Here is a 21,814-nt window from a genome sequence, read left to right on the forward strand (position 1 = left end):
AGCCTGGCACCAGCCTGAGCTCTGCCATCATCTGGCTGGGAGACCTCGCACCAGACAGGGACCTTGCTAGACCTCAGCTTCCCATCAGCCTACAGAGAATTCCCCTTGGTTGTCCCCCCAATAGATTAGGTCTCCTCGTAATAGGCTCACATAGCTCCTGGGACTTCTTCATAGTATGCGGCACAGTCAAAATTAATCAATCCCGATATAATTCCGGAAGAATCTTGTCCTTCTGGAAAAACATCTAAGCTCCATGAGATCCCAGACTGATAAATTTCTGGCACCTAACTCAATCCCTGACACACAGTAGGTGCTCAGTAAATATCTACTTGAGGCCAGGGGTGGTGGCTCATGCCTGTAATCCCAGCACTTTGGGAGGCTGAGGCTGGCGGATCATAAATACAAAAATTAGCCTGGCGTGGTGGCGGGCACCTGTAGTCCCAGCTACTCGGGAGGCTGAGGCAGGAGAATCGCTTGAACCCAGGAGGCGGAGGTTGCAGTGAGCCGAGATTGCCCCCCTGCACTCCAGCCTGGGAGACAGCGCGAGACTGTCTCAAACAAAAAACAAGTGTTGCAGGGACAAGAAGTGACTCCAGGCAGGTCCTGTGGCCCCCAGGGGCCTGACCCTCTGCCAGCATTTTGTTTGCAATTATCGGGGGAGTGGCTGTTGGGGGAGTATGAAACCTGGGAAGGAGCAGTTCATGTACTCCAGGTTAAGAAACTCTGAACAGCACCAACCTAAGGCCCAGTGAGTACAGCGCGGGCAAGGGGGAGGGAGGAAGGAACACGTGGGGATGGCTGCCCCATTTTCACCTTAGACGCCTTAAAGTCTCACCTCCTTGTGCTTGGTGGAGGCTCCAGCCCCACTCCTAGCCCACTTCTCTGCCTTCGAAGCTGGTTCAGGATCTTGGGAGCCAAAGAGAGGGTATTATTTTCTTTTTTCTTTTTCTTTTACTTTTTTCTTTCTTTTGAGACGGAGTTTCGCTCTTGTCGCCCAGGCTGGAGTGCAATGGCACAATCTCAGCTCACTGTAAATCTCCACCTCCCAGTTTTAAGTGATTCTCCCACCTCAGCCTCCTGAGGGGCTAGGATTACAGGCATGTGCCACTGTGCCCAGCTAATTTTGTATTTTTAGTAGAGACAGGGTTTCACCATGTTGGCCAGGCTGGTCTTGAATTCCTGACCTCAGGGGATCCACTAGCCTTGGCCTCCCAAAGTGCTGGGATTATAGGCGTGAGCCACTGGGCCCGGCCTATCATTTTCTATTTGAACTTGCCCAAGAATCAGTACATGGCAAAGTGCACACCAGGTGTGTTTCACACTGCAGAGGAGGCAGGGACTTCCCAGACGGTGAGGGGCTCAGAAGAAGCCTGCGTCCGGGATGCAGGAGGTTGACCAGAGGCTGCAGGCACACCATGGTCGTGAGGCAGAGCCCCATGAGAGTCAGGGCACCCGACTGTGCCCACCTGGCTCCAGCAGCCAGCCCAACCGGAGTATTGCAGGGCGAGCCGGACGGCTGCACTCACCTGCTCCTCCACCAGCTCCTGCCGCTCCAAGGGCGCCCGGGCCCAGGACATCCCAAGAGGCACGTCTCCCAGAGACAGCCTGGCCTCCTCACCCCTCCCGAGCTCTCCCCCTCCTGGGCACTGCCTCCTCTGCATTGCCGCCCAGATGGTTCACCACAGCTTCACTTCCCAGAACTGCCCTGCTGCCCTGATGTCTGTTCCCGCAGCTGCTTCAGGGCAAATAGAAACTCTTCCCACCCCAGCCTCGGACAGAGCAGCATTTGTCGGTTTGGGGTCAGAGGAGATATTGGCTAGGAGCTAACTCCTCACTCCCCACCCTCCAACTCCAAACTTGTAGCAGATGTGGATTCCTCTTGGACAAAGTGGGAAGGAACTTTCCTCCCCTTCTCACTGCGCCCCCGACATTTCATCCTCTCTGCAGCCTCCTAGATCGTCACCCCCCTTCCCCACTTTCACCCTCTCAACACTCCCCAGGGCCCCTCTGTGGGTGGAGGAATGGGCCCCCAGGGCAGGGGTCCTGGCACTCAGGCCCAGCCCAATCCCCAGAGGGAACGAGGAATCCGAGAAGGCGGCCGGTGGGTAGGTGGGTGGGCCCCTCAAGTGTTTTCTTTCCCCTCCCCTCCTCGAAGTTTTTCTGGGAAATGCCAGAGGCCGGCTGGGCTTGGAATGTCAGGCTTGAAAGAACTCCTCCACTGCCTCTTAGACATCGGAGCCACAAACCTTTTTATTAGCTCCGGGGCCCCTCCTGGCGGGAACAAAGGCCTGCAAACAGGAATGCCATTGTCCCTGCCTCCCTTGGCCTGCCCCTATCGGAAGCAGGAAAGAGAGGGCTCAGGGTCAACCTGGTCTGAGACCTGTGCACTCTTTCCCTGCTCCGGAAAGGTCATCTGGGCCACAGTCCTGCAGGCTGCAAGGTTAGTTCCCACGGGCCATCCCAGTGGGTAAGAAAAAAGCCAGGGCTGCAGCCCAGGAGGGCTGGGGTGTGGCAGAGCTGAGCACTCCAGGTAGCCCAGCCCTAGGTTCCAGGCCTCAGCCCTGGGAGAGCCACACTGGAGCAGCAGGCAGGGCTTCCAGGAGGTCAGATGAGAGACAGTTCCCCCACCATCTCCTCCAAATTGGCCAAGAGAAAGGGCGACAGAAAGGAAGAGGCCTCCCTCCCTCCTCCCCTTGCCTCTAGACACCAATGCCGGACCTGAAGCTCTAGAAGGGAGAGAAGCTGATTGATTTCCCCACCATGTATCCCCAGGTGTGGCAGGCTAGCTCACAGACAGAAGACGCACAGCCAAAGGCAGGCCCTGGGCAGTACAGCCCCGGCTGCCTCCTCGTGCTGTAGAATGCCCAGCAGTGTTAAAGACAGGGAGACCTTGGGTTTGGCATTTAGCAATGCTGTGGTCTGAGGCCGGCATCCTGACCCATCTAGCTGCAGATGCAGCCACCAACAATGGCAACCTCAGCATCCGCCCCCGGGCTGGCAAGCCTGTGTTCACCAAGCCATGCCACGGCTTCCCGCGACCACCCCGTGGCGCCAGGTTTCCTTCCCATCCATGAGATTTGGGGAAGGGTTCAGCATCTGTCACACACCATGAGTAAGTGGAGCCCTACAGGCGGCTGAAACCACTGTGTACTTCCCCTCCATCATGAATGAATATCTTTATTATCTTTATGACCAAGCACCTTTGCCTGGAAATGGGATTGTGACTTCGCAGAAATTCTGCAAAGGGAGAGATTAGGAAAAGGCGAGAGTCTCCTAAATCCCTTAGACGGGAAATCAGGAGGGCAGAGCAGAGGGGCCCGATCTCCCCTCGACCCCCCCAGCGGAGGGAAGATAAGAGCAAGCAAGCCTGCGTCCCAGCTCTGGCTTCTCTCTGCTGGGGTCCCTGCCTGGAAACAGCTCTGGAGTGTGCCCTGTAAAGGCCCAGGTGTCTCTGCCCACATTTCCAGAAACTTTTTTGTCTTCATTCCCTTTGTCTTCAGATTAACAGGCCTCGTAATCTCATGGATGGCGCTTCCCAGCACTCACACCCTCTACCCCATCTGTATAGCTCCTGAGCCCTGCAGGGAAAACCAAAAACTACTCTAGAAGAAAGCAGGTTGTGGTCTCTGAAAACAAGGGAAAGAAGAAGTCAACATCATCCTTGACTTAAAGATTATTTCTACCTACCAGATTCCAGTCTTTTTTTTTTTTTTTTTTTTTTTTTTTTGAGACGGAGTCTTGCTCTGTCGCCCAGGCTGGAGTGCAGTGGCCGGATCTCGGCTCACTGCAAGCTCTGCCTCCCGGGTTTACGCCATTCTCCTGCCTCAGCCTCCCGAGTAGCTGGGACTACAGGCGCCCGCCATCTCGCCTGGCTAGTTTTTTGTATTTTTTAGTAGAGACGGGGTTTCACCGTGTTAGCCAGGATGGTCTCGATCTCCTGACCTCGTGATCCGCCCGTCTCGGCCTCCCAAAGTGCTGGGATTACAGGCTTGAGCCACCGCGCCCGGCCCAGATTCCAGTCTTAAAAAGAAAAAAAAATCGGCCGGGTCGATTTTTTTCGACCACATCCAGCTAATTTTCACCACCACATCCAGCTAATTTTTAAATTTTTTTGTAGAGATGGAGTCTCCACTGTGTCGCCCAAGTTGGTCTCAAACTCCTGAGCTCAAGCAGTCCTCCCACCTCGGCCTCCCAAAGTGCTGGGATTATTGGCACATGCCACGGTGCCCAGCTTATCTGCCAACCTATCTGCCAAATTTTAAAGGAAAAATAGAAATCAGCCAAGGTATGGAAGGTAGTTCCCTCCCTGTCCCCAGACAGGGAAGCAAATGTACAGAAACCCAGGACTGAGGACGGTAGAACCTTCTGGACAGCTTGGAGCTCCATGGAGCTGGAGCATGAGGCCCCAGGCGCTGAGGCAGTGGCGGCCGATGAAACTGACACAGAGCAGCGTGGGACGCACACTGCACCAAGGAGTCTGGATTCATCCAGAAAGCGATGGGAAACCATGGGAGAGATTAGAATGCCAAAGGGAAGGCCAGGCACGGTGGCTCACGCCTGTAATCCCAGCACTTTGGGAGGCCAAGGCGGGCGGATCACCTGAGGTCAGGAGTTTGAGACCAGCCTGGCCAACATAGCGAAACCTTGTCTCTACTAAAAATACAAAAAAATTAGCCAGGTATGGTGGCACATGCCTGTAATTCCAGGTACTCCGGAGGCTGAGGCAAGAGAATCACTTGAACCTGGAAGGCAGAGGTTGCAGTGAGCCCAGATGGCACCACTGCACTCCAGCCTGGGTGACAGAGTGGGAATCTGTCTCAAAAAAAAAAAAAAAAAAAAAAAGAAGCTTGGTGTCCGGCAGACCTGTTTCAAGACAAGCAGCTTTTTGGAATGTATCTTGCATAGGAGCTGTATGGTTCCCCAAAACGAGGCAGCTTACATCCATAGCCAACCATATGAACCCAAGCTGCAGCAGCTCAGCTCACTCCTCCCTTTCCTCGAAGCCTCCCCAGTGCTTTCAAAGTCATGACAGTTAACATGCATTGAGCACTTCCTATATGCAAGGCACCACTCTAAGCATTTGCATGTGGGAGCTTCAGACAACTCAATGAGGTAGGTACTACTCTCCAATCATTATACAAATAAGGAAACCAAGGCACAGCTGGCAAGGCAGATTGCCTAAAGTCACACAGCTACTGGGTGATAGAGCCCGAACAACAGTTCGATCTCCTGAGTCAGTAGGCAGGGAGCCCCGTACCTCCTACCATACTCATCACCTGGGGGCCCCATGTCGATTGCCTCAGCCATCTCCCCCTGCAGGATTCACCCAGCACTTCTGTCTTCCAGCCCTTTGCCCTGTGCCTGGCAAAAGCAGGCTCTCAGCAAGGGTTTATGGAATGGATGAATGAACTTGACTTGTGTCAGAGCATTGTAATTTACAAAGCACTTTCTCATCCATTACCTCAAGGGCTATTCCTTGAGTCTTCCTTGTCTTCCACTGGGCTCTGCCCAGAAGTGTATGGTCATGCAGCCACGTAACACTGAATGGATGAGAAAAAGAATGAACTGATTACAGAGAGAAGGAGAATCCATTTCATTACCCTGCAAGCATTGTGAGGGCAAAGACCAGGTCCCACTTATCATTATAGATCAATGCCCAGCCCAGTGCCTGGTGCATGGAGCAATATTTGTGAAATGCGTTGAATAAACCAGTTTCCTCCTCTGCTCTCCTAATAGTCTGGAAGGAGAGTTGAACTGGGTTACTTCTATTTCTATCATGCTTTGATGTGTAGAATCTTTTTCATGTTTTTAAATTTCTTTCTTTTTTTTTTTTTTTTTTTTTTTTTTTGAGACGGAGTCTTGCTGTGTCACCCAGGCTGGAGTGCAGTGGTCGGATCTCAGCTCACTGCAAGCTCCGCCTCCCGGGTTTACGCCATTCTCCTGCCTCAGCCTCCGAGTAGCTGGGACTACAGGCACCCGCCACCTCGCCTGGCTAGTTTTTTGTATTTTTAGTAGAGACGGGGTTTCACCATGTTAGCCAGGATGGTCTCGATCTCCTGACTTCGTGATCCACCCGCCTCGGCCTCCCAAAGTGCTGGGATTACAGGCTTGAGCCACCGCACCCGGCCTTAAATTTCAAATCTCTTATGGGAAAAGGTTCTTTTTCTTTCTTCCCTTTTTTTTTTTTTTTTTTTTTTTGAGACAGAGCTCTGTCGCCAGGCTGGAGTGCAATGGTGCAATCTCGGCTCACAGCAACCTCTGACTCCCTTGTTCAAGCGATTCTCCTGCCTCAGTCTCTCAGATAGCTGGGATTACAAGCATGTGCCACCACACCCAGCTTATTTTTGTATTTTTAATAGAGACGAAGTTTCACTGTGTTGGCCACGATGGTCTTGATCTCCTGACCTCGTGATCCACCCGCCTCAGCCTCCCAAAGTGCTGGGATTACAGGCATGAGCCACGGCCCCTTGCCCTTTTTTTTTTTTTTTTTTTTTAAAAATAGGGTCTCACTCTGTTGCCCAGACTAAAGTGCAGTGGCACGATCATGGCTCACTGCAGCCTCGACCTCCCTGACTAAAACAATCCTTCCATCTCAGCCTCCCAAGTAGCTGGGACTACAGGCACAGGCCACCACTCCTGGCTTTTTTTTTTTTTTTTTTTTTTTTTTACAGAGATGGGGGTGCTCACTTTGCTGCCCAGGCTGGTCTTGGATGCCTATGTTCAAGTGATCCTCTGGCCTCAGCCTGCCAAAGGGAAGGAAAAGGTTCTGGCTCCAATTTTACAGATGGCAAAACAGAATCCCAGATAAACTGTGTGTCTCGTCCAAATATCATTGAGTCCCCAGCACACGCTGGAGAGAGGTGATGGCACAGACTGAGGATACCGTGGCAAAGGCAGTGCGCACCTATCAATTCCAGGACCCGCGAAAGGACCAGCTCTAGGTTCTGGAATCCAAAGCTCCCAGTCCCTGGCGGCAGCCTCCTCCTTCCCTTTCAGCACCTCACTATCCTGGTATCTGGGAAGAGCACAGGGCCCCAGGCCCACAGCCTCTGCGTCCCGAGAGGTGAGGATCTAAATGCCACTGAGGCGGCTCTCGGATGTCTCCAGCACCACACAGCCCATTTGGGGACAAGATGACAAAACTTGCCATCCTTCATAAGGCTGGCCCCAGGTCTCCAAGCCCAAACTATCTACATCAGTGCCAACGTGACCAATAGCAAACCAATCTTTCACCTCAATCACCTCCTCTCCTCCCCTCTACCCCCTCCCCGCCAGTCCTCCCTCCACCCCAAGAGAGGCAGAGAGGCACATCCCAGGGGGTGGGGGCACATCCCGGGGGTGTGGGCCATCTGGCAGTAGGCTGAACCCCTGAAAACTGCTTTCCGGAAATTCTGTCCTGCTAGAATTTTATTCCCAGGTCTGACCCCAGCCTGGGATGTGAATTCCCCCTTCTCGGCCACCTTTCCAGCTCCGGAGACAGCCATTCCCGCAGACCCCTGGCGCGCCTATTCCGGGGCCTGGGGCGCGCAGCACCAAACTGCACTCCCCTAGGAGACCCCAGGGCGCCCTCTGGCGGACGCGGGCCGTAGGTTGGGGCCATCGTTCCCCCTCGAGCTCTCCAGCCCCGCCGAGAGCACCTGGCCCAACCCACACCGGACCAAGTCGGTTTGCAGACCCCAGTGCATAAAAGCGTTTTCATATGGGAGGGGAGAGGGGCTCCACACTCGCGTCAGGGTTGGCAAAGAACCTGGCAGTGGGCCAAGGCTGGGTAGCTGGCACGCAGGGGCGTCCCCTGCAACCCTGGGTCTCCCCTCTGGGACCTGCTCGCAGGTGACTGTCGCACGTCTCCAACCTCCGGCTCCCGGGTCTGACCCCAGCCCCGTGGCCTGGCTGTGGGGTAACCCCACTTCCCTTTTGACTGGCCTGGGCCGCCTGGACCCGCAATCGGGCACTCGGGGAGGCCCGGGTGGCGGCGAGGGGGTGTCCCCGCGGGGTCCAAGAAAAGGGGAAGGGGAACCGGGAGGCTCTCCTGGTCGGCCTCCTAGAACTGCCCGCGCTCCCGAAGCGGCGCCCCCGCCTCTGCCAGAAATTGGCCTTCTTAGAAGGGAAGGGGGTGGGGGGAAAGTGTGAATGAGAAGTTGGGGGCGGAGCGCGGCGGGGAGGGGCCGCTGCCAGGAACGCGCCGCCGGGGCTGGCGCCGCGCCCACCGGCCGCCTCGGCCGCCTCTCGTCGCGCTTTGTCTCCGCGCGCGTCCCTCCCGGTCCCTGCCCCTGCTCGCGGCCCGCCCTCGGCGCCCGCGGCCCCTCCCTCACCCTCCGCGCTCAGCCTTTCTCTGCTGCGAGTAGTGACTAAACATTACAAGAAGGCCGGCCGCGCAGTTCCAGGAATCGGGGGGCGGGGCGCGGCGGCCGCCTATATACCCGCGAGCGCGGCCTCCGCGGCGGCTCCGACTTGGACTCCCTGCGCCGCTGCCGCCGCTCCGGCTCCGTACGCAGCCAGCCGCCCGCCGCCCGCCCGGCCCAGCTCCTGCTGCGGCCCCTTGCCGCGGCCCCTTGCCTGGTCCCCTCCCGGTGGGTCCGGGGGTGCGCAGGGGGCAGGGCGGGCGCCCAGGGGAAGCTCGAGGGACGCGCGCGCGAAGGCTCCTTTGTGGACTTCACGGTCGCCAACATCTGGGCGCAGCGCGGGCCACCGCTGGCCGCCTCGCCGCCGCCTCGCCTTGGGGACCCGAGGGGGCTCAGCCCCAAGGACGGAGACTTCGATTCGGGACCAGGTAGGAAGGAGGAGCGCGGCGTGGGGAGGGGTCTCGCTCAGTCCCGGGAGCTTTTCCCGGTTTCCCCTCCCCTTCCCGGGTCATTCTCGGCAGGGAGGGGACGGGGTAGGGGCAGAGCGGATGAAAGCCGGAGATTCCAGGTTCCCGGAATACTCGGGCTGGGGACTTCGGGCTTCTCCTGTCCCCTCCCTATCCCCGTGCCTCGGGTTTCTCCCTCCGTCCACACCGCCTGGGGCCACTGGACTGAGCGGCGCCCAGACGGTCCCGGGGGCCCTTCTGCTCCCCACCCGGCCACTCTCTTGGAGACCCAACTTACGCGCGCGAGTTTCCCACGCTGCACCCTTGCAGTGCGCGCTGGGGAAGGGGCTGCCCGGGGCCACCCTGCCGGCAGGGGCGGAAGCCGTGCGGGCTCCGTGAGGCGTCTGGATCGGAGCGCGGGCCCAGGCGAGGGCCCCCGGGGCAGTGGGTGCCCCAGTCGTTCGGCGGAGGCAGGGGAGCCGGGGCGGGCCGGGCGCGCTGGAGGGTTCCGGGCACTCACGCGCTCGCGCCTTCCTCTCCGCAGCCCCCCGGGATGCAGTAGCGGCCGCTGTGCGGAGGCCGCGAAGCAGCTGCAGCCGCCGCCGCGCAGATCCACGCTGGCTCCGTGCGCCATGGTCACCCACAGCAAGTTTCCCGCCGCCGGGATGAGCCGCCCCCTGGACACCAGCCTGCGCCTCAAGACCTTCAGCTCCAAGAGCGAGTACCAGCTGGTGGTGAACGCAGTGCGCAAGCTGCAGGAGAGCGGCTTCTACTGGAGCGCAGTGACCGGCGGCGAGGCGAACCTGCTGCTCAGCGCCGAGCCCGCTGGCACCTTTCTGATTCGCGACAGCTCGGACCAGCGCCACTTTTTCACGCTCAGCGTCAAGACCCAGTCTGGGACCAAGAACCTGCGCATCCAGTGTGAGGGGGGCAGCTTCTCTCTGCAGAGCGATCCCCGGAGCACGCAGCCTGTGCCCCGCTTCGACTGCGTGCTGAAGCTGGTGCACCACTACATGCCGCCCCCTGGAGCCCCCTCTTTCCCCTCGCCACCTACTGAACCCTCCTCCGAGGTGCCCGAGCAGCCGTCTGCCCAGCCACTCCCTGGAAGTCCCCCCAGAAGAGCCTATTACATCTACTCCGGGGGCGAGAAGATCCCCCTGGTGTTGAGCCGGCCCCTCTCCTCCAACGTGGCCACTCTTCAGCATCTCTGTCGGAAGACCGTCAACGGCCACCTGGACTCCTATGAGAAAGTCACCCAGCTGCCGGGGCCCATTCGGGAGTTCCTGGACCAGTACGATGCCCCGCTTTAAGGGGCAAAGGGCGCAAAGGGCATGGGTCGGGAGAGGGGCCTGCGTCCCCTCTCCTCCATGGCACATGGCACAAGCACAAGAAGCCAGCCAGGAGAGAGTCCTGTAGCTCTGGGGGGAAAGAGGGCGGACAGGCCCCTCCCTCTGCCCCCCCCCACCCCCCCCGCAGAATGTGGCAGGCGGACCTGGAATATGTTGGAGGGAAGGGGGAGTACCACCTGAGTCTCCAGCTTCTCCGGAGGAGCCAGCTGGCCTGGTGGGACGATAGTAACCACGAGTGGATTCTCCTCCAATTCCTCAACTTCCCCTCTGCCTCCAAACGGGACACTTGGGGAATGCTGAACTAATGAAAACTGCCAGGGAATCTTCAAATTTTCCAACGGAACTTGTTTGCTCTTTGATTTGGTTTAAACCTGAGCTGGTTGTGGAGCCTGGGAAAGGTGGAAGAGAGAGATCCTGAGGGTCCCCGGGCTGTGGGCTGGCTAAGGAAATGGTCACACCCCCCGCCAACCCCAGGTGAGGATCCTGGTGGCATGCTCCTCTCCCTGGCTCCGGGGAGAAGGGCTTGGGGCGACCTGAAGGGAACCATCCTGGTGCCCCACATCCTCTCCTCCGGGACAGCCACCGAAAACACAGGTTCCAAAGTCTACCTGGTGCCTGAGAGCCCAGGGCCCTTCCTCCGTTTTAAGGGGGAAGCAACATTTGGAGGAGATGGATGGGCTGGTCAGCTGGTCTTCTTTTCCTACTCATACTAAACCTTCTTGTACCTGGGTGGATGGAGTGGGAGGATGGAGGAGATGGGACATCTTTCACCCCAGGCTCCTGGTAGAGACGACGGGTTTCTGCTCTGTGCCTCCTGACTATGTCTGGCTAAGAGATTCGCCTTAAATGCTCCCTGTCCCATGGAGAGGGACCCAGCATAGGAAAGCCACATACTCAGCCTGGATGTGTGGAGAGGCTGAGGGACTCGCAGGAGGTCACCCAGCCAGCCCACAGCCAGGGAAGTGGGGAGGGGGCAGAAACCCATGCCTCCCAGCTGAGCACTGGGAATGTTAGCCCAGTAAGTATTGGCCAGTCAGGCGCCTCGTGGTCAGAGCAGAGCCACCAGGTCCCACCGCCCCCAGCCCTGCACAGCCCTCCCTCCTGCCTAGGTGGGGGAGGCTGGAGGTCATTGGAGAGGCTGGACTGCTGCCACCCCGGGTGCTCCCGCTCTGCCATAGCACTGATCAGTGACAACTTACAGGAATGTAGCAGCGATGGAATTACCTGGAACAGGTTTTTTGTTGTTGTTTTTGTTTTGTTTTTTTGTTGGGGGGGCAACTAAACAAACACAAAGTATTCTGTGTCAGGTATTGGGCTGGACAGGGCAGTTGTGTGTTGGGGTGGTTTTTTCCCCTTTTTTTTGTTCGTTTCTTGTTTTTTAATAATGTTTACAATCTGCCTCAATCACTCTGTCTTTTATAAAGATTCCACCTCCAGTCCTCTCTCCTCCCCCCTACTCAGGCCCTTGAGGCTATTAGGAGATGCTTGAAGAACTCAACAAAATCCCAATCCAAGTCAAACTTTGCACATATTTATATTTATATTCAGAAAAGAAACATTTCAGTAATTTATAATAAAGAGCACTATTTTTTAATGAAAAACATGACTTGAGCCTTTTCTCCACCCCCGCCCCCCTGTGCTTGCTTTCTCTTTCACCCACACCCACACTCTGCATCGGAGAAGAGGAAGAGAGCTGCAGAGGGTGGTGGCTCTGCCCCCTCGCTGGAATCGAATACGTCTCAACCTTTCTCAACCTTACGTCAGCACGCCTGCCCCGTGTGTCACTGACAAGCTAAGGCAGCCACCTAGACTGTTACCGAGAGGGGTAATTCCTGCAAGTCTGATTCAGATCTGACCAGAATATGCAAAGCAAGTTCGAAGGAAGCGCTTCAAAGGGCTTGCAGGGAGCAAGCTGAGCTGTGGTCAAAGCTTTTAGAGGCTCCAGGCTATTAGAGGCGCTCTGGTTCCTTGGCAGGGAGTCGTTCCGAGAAAGCCCAGACATGGGGTCCTGGTGGTGACCTATGACCTCAGTCAAGCCAGGTTCACTGGAAGTGGGAGGAGGGGTGGTCCTGAAGCAAATCTTGCATGCAGGTGGAGCCCCACCACCCCCCACAGGACCCCAGGCATTCAGGGGCTTCCTGGCCACTGCTCCCCATGCCTGCTTCCCTTCCTCATTCCTAGGGTCCCCAACCTGAGCAGCAGACAGGATCACCCTCCTCCCAAAAAGCACCCATCTATTAATCTCTGTATTTTTTTGAAACAGGGTTTACTATGTTGCCCAGGCTGGTCTCCAACTCCTGGGCTCAAGGGATCCTCCCCTCAGCCCATCTATTTTTAGTCACTGTCATTTAAACGCTAAGGGGCACTTAGAGGTTACCTGGATTAAGCATCCCACCTGCTCCCACAAGGCAGGTGTTCTCATCCCCATGTTCTCCGACACGGCCATGGGCCCCATGTGAGCCAGGACTTGGACTGGTCACTTCTGGTGCCTAGATTGGTGCTCAGTAAATATTTGTCAACTAAGTAGGGGCAGCAACTCAGGTTCAGGGAGGTTAAGCAACCTGGCCAAGGGCACACCACTTGGGAATACGGGGAAAACAGGATTGGAATAGCAAAAAACATCTTCTCTCCGGTAATCCAGCACTTTGGGAGATCGAGGTGGGCTAACGGCTGGAGCCCAGAAGTTCAAGACCGGCCTGGGCAACATAGCGAGACCCTGTCTCAATTTAAAAAAACAAAACCAAAAACAAAACCACCTTCTCTGAGGTATTCTCCTTTCATGCTTCCTTCTCCTCCAGTCCCCACAACCTGACAGCTGGGAAATGAGTGTTAACCCCAAGTCGTGGGCCCTCATCTGTCTCAGATGACACAAATACCAGAACCTCTTCCTGGCCCCCTTGCACCCGATATACTGCTCCGGGAATCGGCGTCCAAAAGGCAATAGAGAGTAAATAAACAAAGTCATTTTCTTTCCTATTTCCTGGGACTTTTGGAGAAAATGACCTGAAGTGACGAGAAGTGGGGGCCAGGCCGGGCATGAGGTGGCTGAGGGGACAGAGCATGTGGGAGCCACACCAGAGGCATCATGAAGGAACTCCAGGCTGGGAATGCAGACCCAGGTAGGGCCACCTTCCCAAAGCACAAGTGTAGGGGAGGGGGCCCAGTGGGGTGTGGTTCCCCTGTGCCTTCCAGAAGGATGATGGGTCTTCCTCAGCCTGGGGTCTGCTGGGCAGCCACCACCACCTTCAGCTGCACAGACTTCCCCTTCCACTGGAATAACAGCCATGAGGGAACCGTAAAGCTGGGGTCCCTGTACCTTTTTTTTTTGAGTCAGGGTCTCTCTCTGTCACCCAGGTTGGAGTGCAGTGATGCGATCATAGCTCATTGCGGCTTTGAACTCCTGGGTTTGGGTAATCCTCCCACATCAGCCTCCTGAGTAGCTGGGACTACAGGCACACGCCACCACAGACAGTTATTTTTTATTTTTAATTTGTTTTGTATATTTTGTAGAGACAGGGTCTTGCCATGTTGCCCAGGCTGGTCTCAAACTCCTAAACTCAAGCAATCTGCCAGCCTCAGCCTCCCAAAGTGCTGGGATTATAGGCATGAGCCACTGTGCCCAGCCACTGGGTCCCTGTCCTTGACCCAGAAGGCAGCTGTTTAGCAAGGGTGTCCAGTGTTCATAGAATGCTAGAAAAAGAATTTGATCTTCTCTGGCCAGGGAGGAAGTAGTTCTCCCTTCCCACCCCAGGGAGGTTGAACCTTGGTTTTGTGGAGTTGCAGAGGCAAGAAGACCCATTTCCCTCCTCCAGACCACTGCCCATCCCAACCTTCCTCTGTCTGTCCACTTCTTCTTCTTCTTTTTTTTTTTTTTTTGTCACCCAGGCTGGAGAGCAGTGGCAGGATCACAACTCACTTCAGCCTCAACTGCCAGAGGACAAGCGACCCTCCCACCTCAGCCTCTCGAGTAGGTGGGACTACAGGCACACAGCACCACACTTGGCTAATGTTTGTACTATTTGTAGAGATGGGATCCTGCTATGTTGCCCAGGCTGCTGTCTAACTCCCGAGCTCAAGCCATCTGCCCACCTCGTCCTCTTAAAGTGCTGGGATTTCATGCGTGAGTCACCGCGCCTGGTGTGTCTTTCCATTTCAGATAAGACTGGACCAACCCTTTGGGTTTGCAGACAAGGAAACTGAGGCCCAGAGAAGGGAAGCAACATGCTCAAACCCACACAACAAGCTGGTGGCGAGGCCAGGAGAGAATCTCTCCCCCAGCTGACTCTGCTGAGCACGCGCTCCCTTCTCTCCTCATCCCATACCCCGTAACAGAAGTCTTTCTGTACTTCTCAATCCTCAGAAGGGAAGACACCCTCCTCTAAGGGACTTAGTGTGGGGTCCTCCGGCCTGGCTGCGGCAGGAGGGGGGTGTTCTGGCTCCCAGATGTGCTGACAAGTGTCCTGCAGGCAGCGCACGGCTTCCTCCCGGCTTGAGCAGGCACTCGTGCCTCGGCCTGGTTAAAAACAAGGCTGAGGGTCCCCGGCCAACAGAAAGGGGAGAAATCCCCGCTCCCAGCCCTATTACCTTGCTTCTAGAGCTGTAAGACTCCACCCCAAGAGGCCCTATCCTCTCTCCGGTGGTGCTGTTTTAGGGCAGGCCTCCTGAGGCTAGAGCCAAGAATGGGAAATCTAAGGCCTGCTCTGGGGGAGGGAGGGAAGGAGGCCTCAGACAGGGGAGCCAGCGATGGAAAATCAGCCTGCACGATGTGTCCTAGTCTTAGGAATGAGTAAGGATGTTTGGGAGGGGGCACCGCAGGGGTACCGGGCGGGGGTTGGGCGGAGAGGCAGTCGAGAAGGTAAGGGAGTAGGGGACTCCGGTTCCAGGAGCGCGGGGCAGGACAGGGACGATCGAGGCCGAGGGTGACAGGAGCCCCAGTGCGGGGAGCACCTTCTTTCCCCCGCCCCCACTCCCCTCCCGATCTGGCGGCCGCCGGGCTGGCGGGCGGGCGGGCGCGTCGCCTCGAGGCCGCCCTCTGCCAGGAAGAGTCACTTCCCGGACACCGCGGGAGCCCTGGCGGAGCTATGCGAAGAATGTCCGCGCCGAGCACGGGGGGTGGCACCTCTCGGGCCCGCATCTCCGCCGCCGCCGCCGCCGCTGCGCCCTGCAAAGCGTGCGCCCCGGGTACGGCCCCGCCCCACCACGCCCCCGCCACGCCCCCGCCCGCGGAGCGCGGTCGCCGGGGCAACGGGATTACGGGCGGAGAGCGCTGTTTATTCTCAGCCCAGTGCCAGGAAATTCGGCCGGGAGGCTGCCAGGCGCACCTCCCTGGGGTGGGGGGCGGGAGAGGGAGGAGACAGGGTGGACCAGGCCGCCCTGGGCGCGTGGGGGAAGGGGGGAGTCAGGCGTTCGTCACCGGGGGTCACTGACCCCTCCGAGGGGCGGCTGCTCAGAAAGCCTGGACTCTTTCCCGGCCGTGAGTGGATCAAGTTTTCTTGTCCCAGGGGAGCCGAGATCCCCCTTCAGGTCAGCGGAGCAAACCCACCCCGCACACACGCTCTACTCAGGGAGCCTGTTCTTGGAGCCTCAGCCCCCTCCCTTTCTAGTCACTCACTCATTCACTCATTCATTCATTCAGCAAATCTCTATGCAACACAGCCCGCGGTTAGGGACTGTTCTAGATCCAGCAAGACAAGGCCCTGCTCGCCTACCCGCCAGAGGTTGAGTGGGAGCAACCAGACGATAAGAAGTAAATATGTAAATTAAATAAATATAGACTGTGCCTCGAAGACGCATCTTCAAATCGCATTCCCATTACAGCATGCATCCACCCTCAGCAGGGAGGCCAGCTTGTCCCAGTTTAGCTCTGAAAGTCTGGCAAACTAGGACAATTGGTCTCTGTACCCTCAGGTCCGAACACGCCCGTTTCAGAGATGGAGAAACTGAGGCCCCAAATCCAAGGACAGCTCTTTCATTGTCAGGGAGCTAGAGAAAGAGCTGGTGGCCCTAACTTAGAATCCTGGGTTCTATGGACTAAACGCTTTTCATTGCCCAGAGCTCCACCTCTCTGCCCCTCAAGGCCTCTGAAAGCACAGAGGACCACCTACTGCCAGTCCCCCAAGGTGTGGATGAAACTGCTGACTCCTGGACTGCGACCCAGCTCTTCTGAATCTGAAGCCTGAAGACAACCTTGGAATCTGAATAATCACCTCCCCAGGTGACTCTGAGACCTCTCGCAGCGGCCTTCAGGGCAGACAAGCCTGGATGCTCCTTTGGTCGTGGGACAGCACATTTCCTCCTTGTTCCTTGACTAAGCCAAAGCTGGGAAATCAGCAGGGAGGGAAGGTTCCGAGCTCGCGGGCCTGTGGGGCGGCAAGCATGGACATGTGCAGCCCTTCCGTCTCCTGAGCTGAAGGACGGCAGGGCCAAGGGAGGAGGAGGAGGAGGATGCTCCTTCCCCCCAGCACTGAGCCCTCCCAGCTGTGCTGTGCTGGGAACAGGCCAGGCGTTTGTGAAATCCTCGGGTGAGCCTGACCCACTGTCATGAGGACTTGCCTGTGGAAGCTGGTGCCGGGAGGGGGATGGGGGGCTGTTCCCAGAAGCGGGTAGAACTCTGGACTTCCCACTCCTGAGCGCTCTGATTGCAGCACAGCCTTAAGCAACAGTAGCGGCCTGGAAGGCTGGGCTGCAGGCTGGAAGGCTGGGCTGCAGGCTGGAAGGCTGGGCTGCAGGCTGGAAGGCTGGGCTGCAGGCTACAAGGAAGGCTGGGCTGCAGGCTGGAATGCTGGGTTGTAGGCTTCAGGCTTTTTTTCAGAAAAGAAATTCGGGTTCTGAATGCTAAGACTTTGGGCTCTTCCAGTTAACACCGTCACTGCCGGTATTCACAGCACTATTCAGGCCCAACCTCAGGAAAAGACTGCAAACCCAGACATAAAAAAGTAAAAAACAACTGGGCGCGGTGGCTCATGCCTGTAATCCCAGCACTTTGGGAGGCCGAGGCAGGCAGATCACTTGAGGTCAGGAGATCGAGACCATCCTGGCTAACATGGTGAAACCCTGTCTCTGCTAAAAATCCAAAAAATTAGCTGGGTGTGGTGGCTGGCACCTGTGGTCCCAGCTACTTGGGAGGCTGAGGCAGGAGAATGGCGTGAACCCGCGAGGTGGAGCTTGCAGTGAGCCGAGATCACGCCACTGCACTCTAGCCTGGGTGACAGAGCGAGACTGAGCCTCAATAAATAAATAAATAAATAAATAACAGAATGTAAGTTCGTTATTTACATTACACAAGAAGATATATTTCCTCTCTTTCACCTCCCCTCCCCCAGATCTCCAATCATAGTATTTTCCTACAGAAAATGTTATTTAACGCCTGTAATGTACAGAATGTTGAAGGTATAGACATAAAAAATTAAATCCGGCTGGGCACAGTGGCTCACGCCTGTAATCCCAGCACTTTGGGAGGCTGAGGTGGGCGGATCATTTGAGGTCAGGAGTTTGAGACCAGCCTGGCCAACATGGCAAAACCCCATCTCTACATAAAATACAAATATTAGCTGGGAATGGTGGCGGCGCCTGTAATCCCAGCTACTTGGGAGGCTGAGGCAGGAGAATCACTTGAACCCAGAAGGCAGAAGTTGCAGAGAGCCCAGATGGTGCCACTGTACTCCAGCCTGAGTGACAGAGTGACACGCCAAGAAAGAAAGAGAGGAAGGAAGGAACGAACGAAGGAAGGAAGGAAGAAGGGAGGGAGAGAAGGAAGGAAGGAAGGAGAAAGAGAGAAAGAAAATAAAGTGAAAAAAAAAAGAAAAACTAAATCCATGAGGACCTGGATCCTCCAGGAGGTCTCTGTGCTGCACAACTCCAGGGGGCGCTGTTTATATCATGATATGCTCTTTGTAGATGTTGTCCTATGAGGCTGTGTGAGAGGGGTGGGGCTGCAGTGTTCCTAAACTTTCGGGTACATCAGCAGCACCTGATGCTTGCCTGACCCAGGTGCCCCAGGTGATACCAACATAGGTGGAAACACGGCTCTGGCCACCATGCCTGTTGCTGGACAAAAGTAACAACCAGGAAATATTCCAGGCTTCAAGAGACTCACAGTCTGAAAGGGGAACCAGATGTGAAAACTGAGAAGTATCCTAAAAAGGAATGGTTGTAAAACTAAAGTGGTAGGCCGGGTACAGCTGGGGGTGCCCAGGAGGAAATGACCGCTAGTGGCTTCCCAGAAGAGGTGATGCGTGAGTTAAGGCGAAACAGCAGGTGTTCCTTCCACAGGCTTGGGAGAATGGGGCATTCTCAGAATCAGGGAAATAGCCTGGAAAAGGGAAACTTTGGGGAACTTCAAGAAGCTTGGTATGTCCCCATGGGCACGTCCATGCCAGACTCATCTTCTAAAAATACTGCTTTCATGATGTCATGTACACAGGGAGCCCATCCCCATAGGATCCATACTGGTTCCCCCTGGCATTTTCCACTAAGCCGGGTTTCCAAAAACCTTCAACTGTAGCCCCAATGGGACGTTTACTCTGCCCCCACTCCACCCCACACTAGGAGGCAAACTTCTTCCCATCAGGGTGGTCTTCTCCCCTGCCTACCATACTCATCACTTCCCTGCTCACTTAGGATTGGGAGCCCATGTTGGGGTTAGCCCTCCTTCCCAGTCAGCCCCTCCAATTCTCTCTTCTAGTTCTTCCTCTCTGCTGAGGCTTTCTCCTTTCCTGCCTCCTCCCTGAAGCCTCCCACACCCTGAAGACCTCTCCTCCCTCCGAATGCATGTTATATGTACAGCCTGCATCACTCATTCTGTCCCCTTCCAAACTGGACTGTAAACTCTCAGATGGAAGAAATTCGCTCTTATTCATTCAATGATTATTAATATATATATTTTTTGAGACAGAGTCTCACTCTGTTGCCCAGGCTGGAGTGCAGTGGCATGATCTCGGCTCACTGCAACCTCCGCCTCCCAGGCTCAAGCGATTTACCTGCCTCAGCCTCCCGAGTAGCTGGGACTACCGGCATGTGCCACCATGCCCAGCTAATTTTTGTACTTTTAGTAGAGAGGGGGTTTGACCATGTTGGCCAGGCTGGTCTTGAACTCCTGGCCTCAGGTGATCCACCCACCTCAGCCTCCCAAAGTGCTGGGAACACAGGCCTGAGGCACTGTGCCCTGCCCAGTGATTATTAATTGAATGCCAACTCTGTACCAGGCCCTATATCTTCTGCTTTTTTACGTTCCTCACAAAATCTAGCAGAATGGGTGATGCTTGCTGGAAACTTATCAAACACTGGCTCTGTGGCTGCACAAAAGACAAAATGTTCTTTAAATAATGGGGTTCCTGTATCATTAAAACAGCACTTAATTCATTCACAACTTTTTGTTGTTGTTGTTGTTTTTGAGATGGAGAGTCTTGCTCTGTCACCAGGCTGGAGTACAGGAGTGCAATGGCGTGATCTCAGCTCACTGCAATCTCCGCCTCCCAGGTTCAAGTGATTCTCCGGCCTCAGCCTCCCAAGCAGCTGGGAATACAGGTGTGTGCCACCACACCCAGCTAATTTTTTTTGTATTTTTAGTAGAGATGGGGTTTCACCATGTTGGCCAGGTTGGTCTCGATCTCTTGACCTTGTGATCCACCCACCTTGGCCTCCCAAAGTGCTGGGATTACAGGTGTGAGCCACAGCGCCCGGCCTCATTCACAACTTTTACTTCCAGAAGCAAACAGGCGTCTTTTATTTTTAGTACCATGTGTTTGCATAAATAGCACTTCTGTTTTTTCAAAATGCATTTTAATAGGTGATCTCATTTCGTCCTCCCTCCATGCCTCAGATGTAAGGCAGGTAAAATAAAATATACCACACTTTCCAGATGAGTAAACTAAGCTGTAGAGGGTTAGGCTTGCCTCAGATCACAGATAAGTAGTGAGCGAAGCAGAAATAGAGCACCTCTCTGCTGACGTCAAATCCAGTGCCCTTTCCACTGCTACTTGCTTAAGTACTGCCTCTCCTACGTGTGAGAACCCTCTCCACTGCCAGGGCCTCCGCTTAGCAGCTACTGTGAAGGCTCCCTCAGGGATCTAAATGACAGCTAGGTCCACTCTTGGCTCTTATTAGAGTCCGGGTCAGCCTGGGGAACAGTCCTGGGCTGCCATTCCATCCACCTAGACCCTGGGGGATGACAGGGAACACCAGAGTCCTCCCAGCTCCTAGCAGGTGGGGAGCCCCAGGTGTTCAGGGCTAGTGCTCCCAATGGATATACGATTCCCAAGGAAACCCCAGCAAGATCTCTGGCCAGCCCAATGTCCAAGGTTTGGACTGAAGCCTCAGAGAACGCCAAATCCCTCTAACCCATCCTTTCTGGAAACTTGGTGAAGGTGGGGAGATGACCTCTCTGTTTCCTCTTGTAGAATTCTATGAAAAGGAGGCTGGAGGGAGAGGAGCTGGCACCAGGAGGGAGGCAGGTTGACTTTCAAGAGTGGTCCTCTAGCCATTCACTGCCTTTTTTAGTGTCCCTTGGCCACCTGGGGAAAGTAGGCAAGAGGGCATGGGGCCGGGCACGGTGGCTCAAGCCTGTAATCCCAGCACTTTGGGAGGCCGAGACGGGCGGATCACGAGGTCAGGAGATCGAGACCATCCTGGCTAACACGGTGAAACCCCGTCTCTACTAAAAAATACAAAAAACTAGCCGGGCGAGGTGGCGGGCGCCTGTAGTCCCAGCTACTCGGGAGGCTGAGGCAGGATAATAGCGGGAACCCGGGAGGCGGAGCTTGCAGTGAGCTGAGATTCGGCCACTGCACTCCAGCCCGGGCGACAGAGCGAGACTCCGTCTCAAAAAAAAAAAAAAAGAGGGCATACGGAAGGAAGGCTACCCAGAAGACCTTCAGAGACTGCTTGCACTGCCCAAGCTCGGGGAGGGACAGTGGAAGGCTATGGAGCCCTCACTTTGGGGCTTCTCCACCAGACCCCTCAGGCCGTCACAGGGCTGGGGCTTAGCTGAGAACTCAGTAAGGACCCTGACCAGGCTCCAGCCAGAGCCCTGGAGTGGAAGGGGAGGAGCCCAGGAGAGCAGCCCAGACCCTCCCTCGGGCACCCTTCCAGGCCTCTCCAGTCTAAGAGAAGGAGCTGAGAAGGTCAGCAAACTAGCCCAGCTGCAGCAAGAGACCTTGTGCCTATACCAGGATGGAAACAGAGCTGGTCAGACCTGAGTGGGGGAGGAGAGAGGCCTTCACCTGGGGCCCTGGGACCATCAGGCCAGTCTCTGTGGCTGGAAGGAGAGATGCCTAGAGAGGAGTCAATTAAAAGAGGCACCTCTGTAATCCCAGCCCTTTGGGAGGCCAAGGTCGGGGGATCACCTGAGGTCAGGAGTTCAAGACCAGCTTGGCCAACATGGAGAAACCCCGTCTCTACTAAAAATACAAACGAATTAACTGCTGACAGTGCTGCATGCCTATAGTCCCAGCTACTTGGGAGACTGAAGCGGGAGAATCACTTGAATCTGGGTGGCGGAAGTTGCAATGAGCCGAGATCACTCCACTGCACTCCAGCCTGGAGACAGAGCCAGACTCCGTCTAAAATAGATAAATAAATAAATAAAGAGCCAGAAGCCAGGTAGAGGCTGCAGGACCCTCTGCAGGATGCGGCCAGAGATGATGAGAGCACCTCCCAGACACACACGGTGTATACACGT

At 55.8% G+C, this 21,814-nt stretch overlaps 1 protein-coding gene and 1 long non-coding RNA gene across 2 annotated transcripts; one reads left to right on the top strand and one right to left on the bottom strand.

Annotated features, from left to right (window-relative positions):
* Positions 1-765: 765 nt before the first annotated feature.
* On the bottom strand, positions 766-9,204 carry LOC126939290 (uncharacterized). The gene is made up of 3 exons (XR_007720329.1): positions 9,087-9,204; positions 5,462-5,540; positions 766-906 (listed from the first exon to the last, which is right to left on the bottom strand). It is a non-coding gene; the product is annotated as an uncharacterized LOC126939290 (long non-coding RNA).
* On the top strand, positions 8,443-11,738 carry SOCS3 (suppressor of cytokine signaling 3). Its single transcript, XM_050764439.1, has 2 exons — positions 8,443-8,770; positions 9,333-11,738. Exon 2 carries the CDS (start codon positions 9,421-9,423, stop codon positions 10,096-10,098), a length of 678 nt encoding a protein of 225 aa, XP_050620396.1. The 5' UTR covers positions 8,443-8,770; positions 9,333-9,420; the 3' UTR covers positions 10,099-11,738.
* The last annotated feature ends 10,076 nt before the right edge of the window (positions 11,739-21,814 follow it).

Source organism: Macaca thibetana, chromosome 16 (assembly GCF_024542745.1).
Source record: "Macaca thibetana thibetana isolate TM-01 chromosome 16, ASM2454274v1, whole genome shotgun sequence".
In the NCBI taxonomy this organism is placed as follows: domain Eukaryota; kingdom Metazoa; phylum Chordata; class Mammalia; order Primates; family Cercopithecidae; genus Macaca; species Macaca thibetana.

Excerpts from the sequence above, each read along its gene's own strand:
- SOCS3 (XM_050764439.1), top strand. The coding sequence starts at position 9,421 with ATGGTCACCCACAGCAAGTTTCCCGCCGCCGGGATGAGCCGCCCCCTG.